Source organism: Dermacentor variabilis, chromosome 6, assembly GCF_050947875.1.
Source record: "Dermacentor variabilis isolate Ectoservices chromosome 6, ASM5094787v1, whole genome shotgun sequence".
In the NCBI taxonomy this organism is placed as follows: domain Eukaryota; kingdom Metazoa; phylum Arthropoda; class Arachnida; order Ixodida; family Ixodidae; genus Dermacentor; species Dermacentor variabilis.
In genome coordinates this window covers 156,566,620-156,581,774 of record NC_134573.1, presented here as the reverse complement: position 1 = coordinate 156,581,774, position 15,155 = coordinate 156,566,620, and the positions used below count along the sequence as shown (strand labels likewise).

The following is a 15,155-nucleotide window of genomic DNA, read 5'->3' as shown; positions in this document are numbered from 1 at the left end:
CAGAGGCAGGGAACGCAAGTTGAACTAATATTGAAACAAAATGCCTTTAATACACATCCAAGACGATGTATTCAAGGAGGTTGCGGAACAGCATCTGACGTGGTGGAAACCATTCTATTAATCACAAACACTGCAGTGTCCCCAGATGCGCATAAAAATGAAGATAGCCTGGAATCCCTGACCATTAAAACGACTGAACAGATAGCAGTTCACATCCCCAGATATATGCGATCCCTTAATTAGCAGCATTTTTTCAGCAACATATACCTAAGCTGTGTTAGTCGCACTTATGGTCAGTGGAAGGTTTTATCATTCCTGCAGATCAACATGGCTATAACGCTCCTATTTTTTTGAGTCCCTCTTCTTGTGTTTTAGAGCCAGAAATTCCGAGAACCCTGTATTGTTGAAAATGAACAGCGCCATGACGTCAACACAACTCTAGGAACTAGATGCTAGGATATCGCAATCACCATTCTGCCTTACGTTTCTGCCTTTACCAAAAGCGCACGCAATCTGTCGGCAGTATTAAACATATTGGGACGTTGGTACCAGGCTGTCTCACTGCACTTATTTTGCAGAAAACCAGCAACAATGCAATGCACTGGAACAGAGGAAGGGACAGACAACGGAACTGTCTAACAACCAAATGATTATTGCACAACTGTTATTGGAAGCCTTCCACATCCAAAACTGTATTAATGCAGGCGTAAGCTACCCATTCATTTCACTCCTTCCGAAAGAAATATCATTCCTATCGCAGGGATATCGTCCATAACGTCCGCATATGCTTCTTCTCTGTTGAAGTTATCTGAAATTATTTACTAATATCTCATTGGCTTCTTATATCGGAGCATTTTGTGAAGCAACGAGATAGATACAAGAAAGTTATTTCGTTATTAAGAGCACCATATAGCGTCGTAAGTTTTGTTGAATTCAAACACTATAAATTGCTGCTTGGAAGAACAAGCAGTTGGTCTTTAGTAAACGCCGTTGTCTTTTCGTCCCTCACTTCCTCTCTACTGCAACATTTCTTTTTCTGCTTTAATTATGAACAATCTACACGCTACGCTTCTACGCTGATCTACACACAATCTAATCTACGCTTCTACACTGATCATCCTGGAGGCATCTAGTAAAGCAAATGAAAAGAGTTTCAAAATAATTTGCCGGCCACTCGCTTACGTGTTTCAGGGCAGTGAAAAGGTTTTCCCTCTTGACGTCCAGTACAACCCGTGTTTCTTTTGTCTTCTTGATCTTCCAGAAAAGGTCCCGGTACGGCTGACCAGAGTGAAACTGGTACATCTGGATGTGCCAATCGTTGCCCCGGGCCTCTTTCAGAAAATCCTGAAGCCTTATGATACCTGAGTAAAAAAAGGAAAACACACAAAGACGCATAAGGTAGAGCATCATAATGAGAACAAAAGAGCGAATGTTACCTACAACAAAAGAAAGTTCGGCGACATTGTATGACTTCATAATTGATATGCATGTTCATAAATCGTTTATATGGTTCACAATAGTACTTGTGTGAACAGTGCCGGGATTAAGACGTTTTAAGGCCCGGGCTAAATATGCTTGGGGGACCCTGAGATGATGACGACGACGACGACGACGACGATGATGATGATGATGATGATTTTGATGATGACGATGACGATGATGATGACGACGACGACAATCACAGTGATCGCTTAAGATGCCGAATAGGTAAATTGTTGCAGGTTTGTCTGCTGTACTCAAGTGTATTCACATATAAAAATTTACAGGCTTATTAACATGCATACGAGGGAATACATCACATCTTGATATATGGTTCGCAACAGTTCTGCTTTGACAAAACATTTTCTCTTCTGTTAGGTTGTTATATAATGCTTATTGTCTAAGGGTCAAGTCGCTATCGTTTAACAATGAATTTAGTCTTAAATCCACGAACTATTCCATCGGCTTTCCTGAAGACAAATAGAACTGCATCTTGTAAAGGAACAAATGTTTTAGTTATACATGGACACTTTAAACTACTCTGCATATGTGGCATGCAGACGAGGCAAATACGAAGAATTGCATGTACTATGCGGTAAACTCTGGTCTCTTACATCGGAGTTGGCAAGCGAGGAAGGTTGCTTGCGATGGTTGGTCGAGCAAAGGAAGATATAATCTGTGCGCGCAGGACAGGTTGCCTTCTCGCACCGCATATTCTTTACTTCTATTTTGGCTGCTACTAAAGTGTTTCTAAGCATCCGCGTGGCAGAACGCTCTCTGGGAGACGCTTTGCACTACTATTGCAGAATCAAAACTTTCGATAGAGGCCCCTTAAAATTGTTCAGGGGCCTGTCAAGAAAGCATGTTTCATGCGCCCCCCCCCCCCTCCTGAGCTACGGCCCCCTTAGCCCATAGGTTAACCCGGCTCTGTGCATGACACTACATCGTCCTGGCCCTGGCGCATGAGTTGCGTTGTACTTTTCCACGCCACTTTTGATTTGATTTTTTTTTCTTTTTTGCTGTAAGCGTCAGTTTGAAGTCTCCGCTCGTCCATTCTACATCTTGTCTTCGGTTTCATGTTTTTCGCACTGTTTTGTCAACAACTAATATGACTTGGCGCATAGTGCGCTTCATTATACTTAGCTTGGTACTTACGAAGGGTGCTCCGTTACATTGACAAAAAATACCCGCCGTGGTTGCTCAGTCGCTATGGTGTTAGGCTGCTGAGCACGAGGTCGCGGGATCGAATCCCGGCCACGGCGGCCGCATTTCGATGGGGGCGAAATGCGAAAACACCCGTGTACTTAGATTTAGGTGCACGTTAAGGAACCCCAGGTGGTCGAAATTTCCGGAGTCCTCCACTACGGCGTGCCTCATAATCAGAAAGTGGTTTTGGCACGTAAAGCCCCAAAATTTTATTAATTAATTTAATATTGACAAAAAATAGAAATGCAATCGGGAGACAACAGAGACTAAAAAGCAGAGGTTATCTTAATCAAATTCCAAAGAACAGCCAGAGGCAATGAGTTTGGTTGGGAGAAGAGGAAAACCTGCTGACCGCACCATAACTGTCTAGCGCGCGGCTGACACCTGAATATCAGTCGGAAGTGTGATGAGAAGAGCGAGTAAGATGTCAGAGACAGCGATATATGATGGAAGAAGGAGCAAGGAGCTGGCAGATCAGCATGCATGAGTTGCTCGCGAAATGCTACACGCACTAAGCTGGATCACGGAACGCGACATCCCGCTGCTCCCACCACATTGCAGGCGCAAATCTTGCTACCTTGCGTGCGTTGGGCACGCTGTCCGTCCTGACCGATCAATTAAGTTGGCCAGGCTATAACGGGCCCCATCTGGCGCCCGGGCGAATCTACGCAACCAGAGGTGCCATTCTCCTTGTTGACCCAAGGCGGTGAAAAGTGAACAGTGTTGTCAGAGAGCTTCGTCCTGCTGCAAACTAGGCTGGTGAGGATAGGGACGATGACGGCCACGCAACGCGTCACCGTGTGCAGTTTCATACAAGTAATAGTAAATCTTCATAGTAACGCTTAGGCCTCTGTCACTAGCGCGCTATGGCTTTTAGTGGCTTGCGGCCAAGGTATCCGTTACATTGCTCCGCGTGGTAAGCTTTGTCAATAGGCTGCCGGCAAGGTTAAAAGCGAAAATCGGGCGTTCTTATTTCCTGTCAGCTGCGAGAATCTCAATAGTTGGAGTCCGCGCTGAATCTCGCCGCCTAGAAGCGAGAGGTACACTGAGTTGGACGCGCACGAAAATCTCGCCTGGATCTTCACGTCCTGAAAAGGCTCCCATTTCAATGATAGCAGGTTTTTCTAACTCATTGTGGCCGGTGCTCGGGGAACACGGTACAAGGCATTAGCGAGTAATTCTGCAGCACCGTGAATAACCGCGGCCCCCTAATGCACGGGCTATGAGTAGAGCTTGGCATATTGCTGACCGTGCATTGGTCGTCAAGCCATACGCTAAAGAGCGTCCAAACTGCACTACACGCAGCTGCACAGACTATATCAAATGCCGGACGCAGTTCAGAAGTTACAGTATCTATCGCTTGTACGCAGCAACGTCGCCACGCTGAACGAAGAAATTTTAACTTCAGCTTTTCACTTGCTGATGCACATCACGCAGAGAGTTAAACAGATGGCATTCTATTTCCAGAGACACATGGCAAGAATCCTTCTGCCAGATGACGAAGACCCAATAGCACAACACAAAACACTCACGAACAAGAATTACTCTTTGTTTTTGGTTGATAACTTGGACAGCAGCTCAAGTGCGAAAAGTGAAGCAAGATCCAATAACAGGAACTGTTATATTTATTATCGATCTGAATAAAAGAAGCAGCTGTCCCAAGCTGGCGTAATGTCCTTAATTTGTTTTTCATTCCAATAATAAAAAAAAAAGATGTTGCGTAGTGATCAAGGCACGGTTGCGTCTGCTATGGCCGACACCGCCTCCGGTTCATAAAACTTGCACTTAGAAGCTGTCGTTCCATCGCGATTTTGCTGTAGAGAGCAACTCATATGCCCTGATGACATTCTAATAATTCTAAACCTAATAGTAATTCTAATAACTGGTGGAACGCCGCACCAATTCGACGCAGACATGTGTGAATATTAGTTCAGCTCAATGCATATTTGAAGCCTGTCCCGAATAACCGGAAATTGCACCGTGTTTTGGTATTGGCATTAGTATTTCAACACCGATGCGCCCGCACTGCGGCAAGCTGGTCGCTCTCAAAGCGGCTGCCAGGGATGAAAGCAGAATCTGTTATCGATGACGTTTCGCCAACGCGTGATCCAAGTATCCATCCTTTGACGTCATGCTCCGTCCTACTTAATTTGTAAACCACAGAACGACTTTGTGCTCGCGAGCCTCGAATTCTATCGCTGGCAATTATTCCTAAATAATTGGACAAAGACAAAAAATTCTGGGGTTTTACGTGCCAAGACCACTTCCTTATTATGAGGCACGCCGTAGTGGCGGACTCCGGAAATTCGGACCAGCTGAAGTTCCTTAACGTGCGCCTAAATCTAAGTACACGGGTGTTCATTGGACGAAGACAAGCCACGTGCAGCCTCAAATACGGCGTTTTACTCCGTTATTAGGAAGAATGAGAAGTGCTACAACAGACTTCCTTGTGGCGTAATGTACTAAACTGTCTCGAACCGAACGCTCCGAGTTGCTTAGAGCACAGAGCTGGGAATAATGAAGCAGGCCAGCCTAGCAACAGACAGCCCTTGAGTTAACCTCGCACATCTCCGTCCAGAAGCGTATGCCCGAGAAGACCTTTAGCGATACGCAGCACTTTATACGACAGTACGGACACGTCTTAAGGCTGAAATGCTGCAAACTTTTCCTGAACTTTTCGAAAAAGAAAGAAAGAAAGAGGCATAAAACAGAAAAGGCTAATGGTGGTGCCCCGAGTCCACTGTAGAATGTACGAATTCGGCACCAGCCTTGTAATGTTGTCCCGAAAAGAATGCGCATTAGCGGGCGCCTCTGCGCGGCTTTTTATCCACGCTCCTTACGTTCCTTTTCACGCGCCCTCTGAAAGCGAAAGATCTTTTCTCCCGCCGAATCCGCGATGAGAAAAAAAAAAGATAGCTGTCAGTCGCGCCATTCTAAAGCGCAGTTCTTCCTCCGCAATGTCTTGCGGCTATTTGATAACGGGAAATCTAACCCCCCCCCCCTCCCCCCAAGAAAAGCAAGAAGAAACACACACACACAAAACGTACTTCGACACACAGGCGGATTCAAGTCGAGATAAAGAGAGTGCTCGGCGGAAAAAAGTAAAAAGGGATTCCTTCTCAAAAAAGAAAAGAAAGGAAAAGGGTGCTTGCTTCGGTCTCTAAAAGAAGCTTTGAAGCGATAACCATCACACTTTATCGAGACTGAAGCACGGACGATAAAATGAGCTATACGGGAAGCGAACGACCGGAAGGAGGGGGAAAAAACGAAGTTCCAAACGCTCCAATTCGCTTTTTTTTTTCTTCTTTTACATGCATCGACAACATTTCCTCCTGCCTGTCGACTATGGCAGCCAGCAATGCGATCGGCGACCAGCGCTCTTGCCAGTTCAGCTCTTTCCTCCTGAGAGCTAGAGCGCTTCGGTGTGCTTCTCCGGACAGTCAGACTCGACGTCAAAAGGAAAACGTAAGCTTCTTCGAAAGACATGCCGAAGACTTCATGAAATGGCCAAGCCGCGTACTATCTCTCGTTGACCGTGTATCTCGCGAGCCTGAACCGAATGCGTCACGTGGAACATAAGGAAAGAAAAATCAAAGAGATGGTAAAGCGCAGACTAAAGCCAAATATGTTTTTGAAGAAGACAGAAGGCCAAATGACGGGAAGAAGGTACGGTAGAGAGAGCGAAATCGCACCGTTTGTGGTCCGTTGGAGTGCCTCTCTCGGTTATACTTAAGTCCGTATTTCAAGATACGACTTTTTTGTGTGTGTGTGCTTATGTCTTTTTTTTTTCTGGCTTAGTTTTGCTTGACCGCGACTTCAGAGACTACTTCTGGGTAGATACTGTCATCTCATCTGACGAGGTATTTTCACACAGCCCGCGTTTTTGGCCGTGGAAGCAACTGACACTTTCCTCTTGCGCTTATCTTGGTCTCCCATAACAAACGTAAAGTCGAAAAGGAAGACTATCGTCGTGGTTCTTCCTTTTTTGAAATTTCTTTTTGCGAGTGTGCCTCATGATCTCAGTTCGCCAAGAAGCGTGCTCCGAAGTATATGGCAAGACTTTCGCGACTTAACGAAATGGCTCCGGGCAACGTTTGACACTGAGCCCTTACAGGCAAGAAGGAGCGCTGACCATTCTAAACAGCGTTTTCGAAGAGTTTATTTCTTTGTTTCTTTTTATATTTTTGGTAACGCCACTCTTTGCTAAAGTGTATTGCGGTCTCCAATGCGAGTCACTTGGTCGGAAACGCAACGTTAAGCCTGCGCAAGTTTCTAGGTAGCATTTAAAATAATGACCCGAAACTGGTACAACACCTAATCACTCTACTGCGTGAACTGCAGGTTCTCCACTTGGCCGAAACTGGCTCGACTAAAAAACATGGTAAGAGCAAATTTAATGAAGGCTTTAACTTTAATGGGCTCTTACCTCAACGTAAACATTAGTATTCGTCAGAGCGTCAAATGGAACATCAGAGTTGTCTTCTGTCAGAACAGTGTTCCACTGCGGATCTGATGCATTTCTTGAGGCATGAGGCCTGCATGCCTAATACAGATCACGGAGGGCCGCGAGAACATATGCATGTTCATGTTGTATGGATTTCGTAAAATGTGTCGGTATAGTAATTGCTGGATAAATAAAGCTCTGAACAATGTTAAGGTTGATACAGAAAGCCCGCAGGGTAATAATGAACGTGTCAAAGAGTAATGCCACGCTAAATGAGGGATAGAGCATAAATTAATAAATAAAAAGCCTCTTGGCTCATGAGCCGCTATCGCTAGCTTATTTCCTGGTAAGCTTCTTGCACGCTTACTCATTGCGCGCTAAGAGCTGAAATAATTAGTCACGTGCACATCGGATGACTTCGATACGTGCCGGGATAAAAAAATATCCAACGCAAATATTATTGAAAACCTCATACCGAAAAAAGAAAGAAGAGAGAAACGCGACTTGACCTAAACTTAACAGAAGTATAGCGACACAGCTGGAACTGCTCTTAATTTTTGCGCACGGGTGTCGAAAGCTGTCACTCGCTTATGTTCGACTTTCACTTCATTGATTCATTACGGGCCGCAACACTGCTCCATCATTTTTTTTACTGTTTTGATATTAGGAACTGCAGCGCTTCTTCGACTACGGTCACGCGATTCGCGATCGGCACGTATCTGTTAACACACGCAGTCTTTGGTATCGGCCCACACCAGCCATGGTTGCTTAGTGGCTTTGGTGTTCCGCTGCCAAGCCCGAGGTCGCGGGATCAAATCCCGGCCACGGCGGCCGCGATTCGGTGGGGACGAAATGCAAGAACACCCGTGTACTTATATTTAGGTGCACGTTAAAGAACCCTAGCTGGTCGAAATTAATTACGGGTCCTCCACTACGGCGTACCTGATGATGAGATCTGGGTTTTGGCACGTAAAACCCCATAACTTAATTTTCGTACCGGCTCACTCGCTGAGCGTGCAGCCTTCAGGAATGGCACCCTCACGTCGTTTCTGCTTGACTTCTCATTCCTTCCGCCGATTAAAGCATTTCTTTTTCACGACGGCCATGTCACGACGCGTACTCACTCTCTTACAGTTCCCGAAGGCAGATATCCTGTACTTATCCATAATGTAAAAAAAAAAATAAGAGAACGCGAAAAGACACGGACAGGAAACGAAGGCAACAAACACAAGCGCTGACTCACAATTGAAGCTCTTATCCAGAAAGAACGACATTAAGTAAGAAAAACTGGACGAGAAAAAAAAAAAGAAAAGAAAATCACAGGTATTCTCGCCAGCTCCCCTGTACGTTTCCACAAAAGCGACGAAAGTAGGTGCGAACACTTTTCTCGAGGCGAGGCTGACTAATCAAAATGAATGATTAAACACTTCCAAACTATGCCACTTCCCCTTGTGATAAAGTCGACGCTTGGCTGACGCAATTTGTGCATTCAACTGACATATTGACATAAAGAACGCTTCCATGATCTCTCTCGTAAGTCGGAGCTTGTGCAGGCACACAGCTTTATCGAACAACGGGGGGTACACCGACACACGCAACAATCAACAGCCAAATACGACACTGATCCATTTCTAACGTTGCGCGCATGCTCCTGAATTCCGATATTTACACACCGACTAGTGTGTCCTTTCGAGCATGAAGAAAATTCGGTACACCACAGGCAGTAGGAGAATTACCATACTTTCTTTTATTGGGTCAATAGCTGCAAATATTAAGTCGACCTCGACTGTTAAAGTACCATTCCAAAAACATGGTAGCCCTGGTTTCGTGTCAGGAAAATACCTAGTTTAAAGGAAGATCGGATCTGACAGGTCCTCCTACCTTTAGCGCGATTCAAATTTCCCGCCGAAAACTCGAGTGGTGATGGTGGAAACACAATCATCGTCCTTTACTGCCATCGTTGAGAAAAACGGCGCCCTACAGATGGCACTGTGCTTTCTTTCTCTTGCGCGAAACGCATACGCACAGCCATAGAGAAACCGAGCAAGGACAGAGCGCTGGATTCGCCGATGGATTAGTACAGCTCTGTTCGAGATAATATTGACGCCTTAGACATTCTAGAGCAACATTCTGTCACTTTTGTTTGACTTAATATTTGCATTTAGTGTCCCTTTAAAAAAGTGCGACTTGCTACCGCAAGTAATAGTTTACGTGATTACACATATCGGAGGCACATATGACACCCAAGACGGGACATCTCGTCAGTGCTAACGCTATACTTTGAATCTCGTTCCATATAAAATTGACTAAGTAAGCGGAACCTATGTGGCACTAGATTAAGATCTAAGACCTAAGATTAAGACTAAGGTTATGATCTAATAGATTAAGGTAAGTGTAACTTATCTGGAGCACAATTAGGAGCGCTATGCAGTGGCAGTGACAAGATTCTCCACTGATGCAAGAGTCGTCGATCAAGAACTTCGATTCCACGAATTATTCTTCTTCGTAAGCAGAACATTTCTTTCTTTGCAAATATGTTCCTCTTAGCGAAACTTATGTGGAACGAGATTAAGAGTGCAAGTAAAAAAAATGCACACGACGAGCGAACGCGGACGCCCGCCTACCTTCGTGGTCCTCGTAGACGAGGGCGAACCTGTTCCAGCCCCATGTCTTGATGAGGTCTACGTACGCCTTGGCCAGCACCGCGGGCTTGGGGAAGAGGTTGATGGAGAGGTCGTCCCGCTGCAGCTGGAAGTCCCAGCGCATCTCGATGTGCGGCACGTCCAGCGCGTCGCAGATGGACTGCACGTGCATGCTGGTCACGTCCGACGACGGCCCGAAGATGCCCGCGATGCCCGTGCCCAGCAAGCTGCACACTGCGAGCGGAGAGAGCGAGGATTAGAGCACGGAGCTACCTACGGTGGGATGTCGTTCGCCACGCGGAGCTACCTATTAGGCACATCCGCTTCGCCCCCCCCCCCCCCCACGACAAGGCACCGAAAGGGAGCTCAGTTAGATATACCGAACGTTATTTGGCCAAGCTGGCACCACGTGCTCGTACCCCTCATAATTGACACTATGGACAAACAGAGAGAGAGAGAGAGAGACTACAAAGCACCGAAAGGGAGCTCAGTTAGATATACTGTACGTTATTTGGCCAAGCAGGCACCACGTGCTCGTACCCCTCATAATTGACACTATGGACAAACAAAGAGAGAGAGAGAGAGACTACAAAGCACCGAAAGGGAGCTCAGTTAGATATACCGAACGTTATTTGGCCAAACTGGCACCACGTGCTCGTACCCCTCATAATTGACACTATGGACAAACAGAGAGAGAGAGAGAGAGCAAGGAGAGCAAAGGCAGGGAGGTCAACCACTGGACCGTCCGGTTTGCTACCCTACACTGGGGGATAAGAGAACGGAGGAAATAGAAAGAGGAAAAATGGAGAGAGCGTGAGCAATGAGTACACACGGGTGGATGCACAGGAACACTCTAAATGATCACTCAGGACGGTGCACAAATCGAATTTTGTGCAACGAAGCATGTGGCTCGGAGTATCTTGACTCGGAGAACATTTTTCAAGTGAGTCTGTCCACGGTGACTCTTTATTTAGACTGGAAACGAGACACCATGGACCAAGTTGTTGACAAATGTAGCTCATGTTGACTTCCTGCTGGGACATAACAGTGTGCATCACTGGAAAAGATTGTTTTCATTATTATGGATATCTCGTGGATCCTCCATGGTTCCGGTGTCTTTAAATAGCAGTCTTCGTGCAGCGTTTCCATGTGGGCTGTTTGGTTGCTCATTGTACAGGGGTACTGCGAAGAAATCTAACGAAGACGAAAGAAAGGCACTACGGTGGGTGTCTTCTTTGTGCCCGTTTTCATATGATTTGTGCGCTGTTCCCGAGTACTTCAGGTAGCCGTTACAACTGATAGGAACTAGCCCTTATTTGGATAACATCTAAAGACTGCGTTGCATTTGCACTGCGAATCAGGCTTTAAACTGCGGACATTCTCGGCTCGTAAAGAAACATTGCCTGTACATTGTGAGCCACAACAACATTTCTGAAACTTTTGAGATTTGGTGACCAGGTTCAGTGTGTGCACGTGTCTGTGGGTCTATGTAGCGTTTTCTTTTCTTTTTGTGTTATGATTGTAGAAATTATATTACTCGTGCAACAAATGTAGTAGCACGACAGGTTATCATCCTGGGAAACATGTCAAGCTTCCTATTTAAAAAAAAAGCATCTCTCTTGGCCACAAATCAATGCTCGTGTTCTGTATATGTCTTCCTACTTTTCGCCTGCGTCATTTTGTAATGGATATAACTCTGGAGGCTGATCAGCTTGTTAAACTTTCAGTGTTAGTGACATTTATTAAAGGCCGCAAACAGCGCAATGGAAGGAGCAGTTATAACATTCGTTAGGGATTTTTTTTTTACCTGAGGTGCTTTTTTGATCAAAAGGCTTTAATGCATTGAAGTATAATTAAATTGAAATACAATGCGAGAAGTATTTTCTTGAACGTGTGGCTGGCCGTTATTTTCAATGCTCCCCCTTTGTTTTCCTATTCGTGCGACGGAACCTTAATGATGCGCGTGGTTGTCTAAAACTTGGGAGTTGCAACGGCAGCAAGAAAGACACGGATCGACCGTTTACATGTATACAATCGTGCTTTCATGACAGCCCACTGTACACAAAAGCTGTTGAAAAAGCCATCATCAGAAATGTAGCTGTGTTTCTATTGAATTTACGCTGTCTCTAAAACGTTGTATTTAGAGATAAAATTGAGAGGCATGCTTGATGCGCACCTGAATATGTTCGAAGGGTGCTCCAATCTGTTCTTTTCAACTCATTAGAATATCTTTCACAGGTCGCCGAAGAAACGTCTGCTGCTAGATGTGCCATTTTACTGTTCCCACCATGTGTTAGATCGCGCGAAACATTGCCTCAAAGATTGGCGAAAGCAATAGCCAGACGGACAGCAACGCCCTTTCGTGCCCCGTCACTCAGCCTTCTGTACCCGACTACCCCAGTTTTCTTGAGCATGCCTAAATCGCCTTCACGCCCACTGAACTCCAGCCACTTTTGTAGACAGCGTAATTACCCCTGATGTGGTGGTCACAATCTTATCTTCTGCCTATCGTTTTCAACGACCGGAGGGCCTTCCTTTTATTTAGTTCTCTTATTTTGGTTTTCCTTTCCTCCTTCCTTTCATTGTTTCTTTCTTTTTTTATTTTATTTTTAGAGCGCGATTTGCAGCTCATCAAAAGGGAGTGCATGCCGTGTTTCGTCCATATATATATATATATATATATATATATATATATATATTGGTGCCGTCAATTTTTCCCATCACACTACAGGGCACCATTCCCCTCCTCCTCCTTGTTCTTTAATATACACAATCATATTTCATTTGTTACACAGCTTATACGCTATAACACAACAAATAGACGCGCGGTCTCACTGATATCGCACTCCGTAATTATTCAGCTCAAATCTGAACTCGCTTAAAACGAGGCAGTGCACGGGCATGTCCCGCGTTCGCGGCCTTAGCTCAACCGTCTTGTAAGCAATCACGCGAGGTAAAGCTTGCAGCAAATTGACATGTTTCTCGTCCGCGTTCGAACTTAACCGACACAAAAATGAGCTTAGCTTCCAGGATTGTTAGTTTGTACGACAGCCGCCGCATTCGGGTGTCAGCTAGTTGTCAATGAACGTGGCATTAGGAAGAGATTTGAGCACGCTGCTTCTCCTTAATGACAGCCAGCATGTCAGGATTTCGTTTCGACAAGGAGCGCAAAGAGGCGCGTTTCCTCGTGTGCCCAACAGAGGAAGCTACGAAGGCATAAGACAGATGTCTTATACTCCGTTTCATGCTTAGAAGGCGATGATGTGTACGGTATACGGAAGTAGGGCAGTCATGTATAGAGCTGTTGATCAGAGCGTCTCGCAGTGCGGATGTGTTTTTGATTTGGAGACGCTTTCTACAGAATAACGACTGCACAGATTACAACAACAACTTATGGACGCAAGGTTGTGTCGATTCAACGACTGTCTGCGCAGTCTTCCAGTATGCAACGCGCTGTGTTGTGGTGGCCAGCGCGAGCGACGCGGTGTGGACGCAGTGTTACCCGGCTCGTTCGGTTGTAAACATGTACAGATCAGCAACGCCCGTCGTGCAATAATGACGTCATATTTTGCGACATAAAAGTATGAGACTCAATGTTACATGCAGCAGCGTGACGCAGATCTCTGTCTTCTTTCAATATTTTATTGAGAGGCAATATTCTTGGTCATGAATGCGAGCAATGAGGAAAGTCTCTCTAATAATATTCGCAGCATTATCTGGCGGATATGAAACAAAATAGAGGTTTTAATAAAGCAAAGCTTTCTTTGGCACATGCTTGGGGCAGCTTATTCGAATTATGATATGGTGAGACAAAAATTAATTATATTCCGCAAGACGGTGTCGCGTGGATTAGGACGAAAATCCCAGCATCAAAGAATCGAACGAAAAAGAAAATCCCAGCGGGCCTGTTGTTAAGGCATTCTTCTCAGACCTGTCTTGTTGATTCGGAGCCGTAGGTTGTACACCGCTGCACGCAAATATTGAGCCCTTCGCTTGCTGTGTGCTCAGCAATTAGACGTCAAGTGGGGCCGGTTTTACGCATCTCAAGTGGGTTCAGCGCCCCTCGACAGCGAAGCTAAAAAAAAATAAACTATCCGAGTGCGTGCTGCAAGAGGGTGATGTCGGGAATAAAAACAAATACAAAAAAGAAAAGAAAAAAAAAGAAAAGCACGGTGGTCCCTGCCCTCACGACTCTTGTGTACACAAAGTGGGGGCGGGAGCGGCAGCGAGCACGCCGGCGTTTTGAAGTTTAACGCAATTACAGGTCGCTGCATGATGGTCGATGGCTTAACAAGAGAGCGTCGAAAAAAAAAAGGAAAAGGCACTCGCTCCACGTATACGGCTTTAACAGGTTCCACGCAACAGGTTTAATTAGGGTTACCGGAACCGTCTAAGCCACTTCAAAAAGGGGGCGGCGTCACAAGCAAACAAAAAGAAAGAAAAGGAAAGAAACGTGCCTGCCTAAATTAAGAAACAACGGCGAAAGCCGAACGTAGTTTGAAGCGTGACCACAAAAGTGGTAATTACCGGCTGAACCCCCTTCGCGGCTGTTATGAAAAATACCGCCAAACAACCCGGTCGTCGGTCGACGCACAACGTCTTTCTTCAACAGGTGTCCCTGGCTGTTCTGCTTATATTGGCGTTATGCCGATTGATAAGTTTCACGGGCGATGGCGTGATCAAAATAAAAGATATACAGTTATACAGGAACAGTGAAGTTCACTTATCGCATCACGTTAACGTGCGTATTTAAGTATACGTAGTAAACTTGAAATCGTGACAGCGTATACACGAAGGCGTTGCCAACCTTCACTACAAAGGAAGGCAGGAAGAAGAGTCGTAAATAGGTGGAGGTCAGCCAATCATATAGCTAAAATATAGCAACGTGTTCTCGATTTCTTTCGTAGAAACGCTGATACCACCGGAAGTGTTATTAGTTAGTGTCGTCAGCTAACACAGAGTGTCCACTGCATGTAAAACGAAATAAAACGTTCATCTAAGGTATCATGCACGTAGTTCTCTGTCAGAACAAAGAGGAATTAATGTTCATTCAGTTGAAATAAACTTCATTTCATTTATTTTAGCTTCAAAGTCCCGAAGGCATTATATAAGGCGGCCGGCATAGAATGTAATATATGTGAAATGAAATGAAATTTATATACAATGAAACATATACACAGAAAGTTTTGGCCAGTGCAAGACATAGGCCGTGAAAATAGTTTTAGTCGGTTCCATGACAGAACGAGAGTCCCAAAAGTCAGGTACAGTAGCAGCTGTCCTTCTAAACTGACAGATGACCGGCACGGGGAAGTGTCACGCTGAGAAAGTGCGTCTAGCAGTCTTGCTATTCGAGCTGTCGTATCGTCTCTGGAAGCAGTCCCACG

At 45.4% G+C, this 15,155-nt stretch overlaps 1 protein-coding gene across 1 annotated transcript in view; it reads right to left on the bottom strand.

Annotated features, from left to right (window-relative positions):
• LOC142585539 (glutamate receptor ionotropic, kainate 2-like) overlaps nt 1–15,155 on the bottom strand; it is a 371,129-nt gene that overhangs the window by 57,629 nt on the left and 298,345 nt on the right. Inside the window, exons 3-4 of the mRNA XM_075696355.1 lie at nt 9,754–10,005; nt 1,183–1,361 (exon numbers count right to left, since the gene is read on the bottom strand). Coding sequence (XP_075552470.1) covers nt 1,183–1,361; nt 9,754–10,005 — 431 coding nt within the window. The remainder of the gene's footprint in view (nt 1–1,182; nt 1,362–9,753; nt 10,006–15,155) is intronic.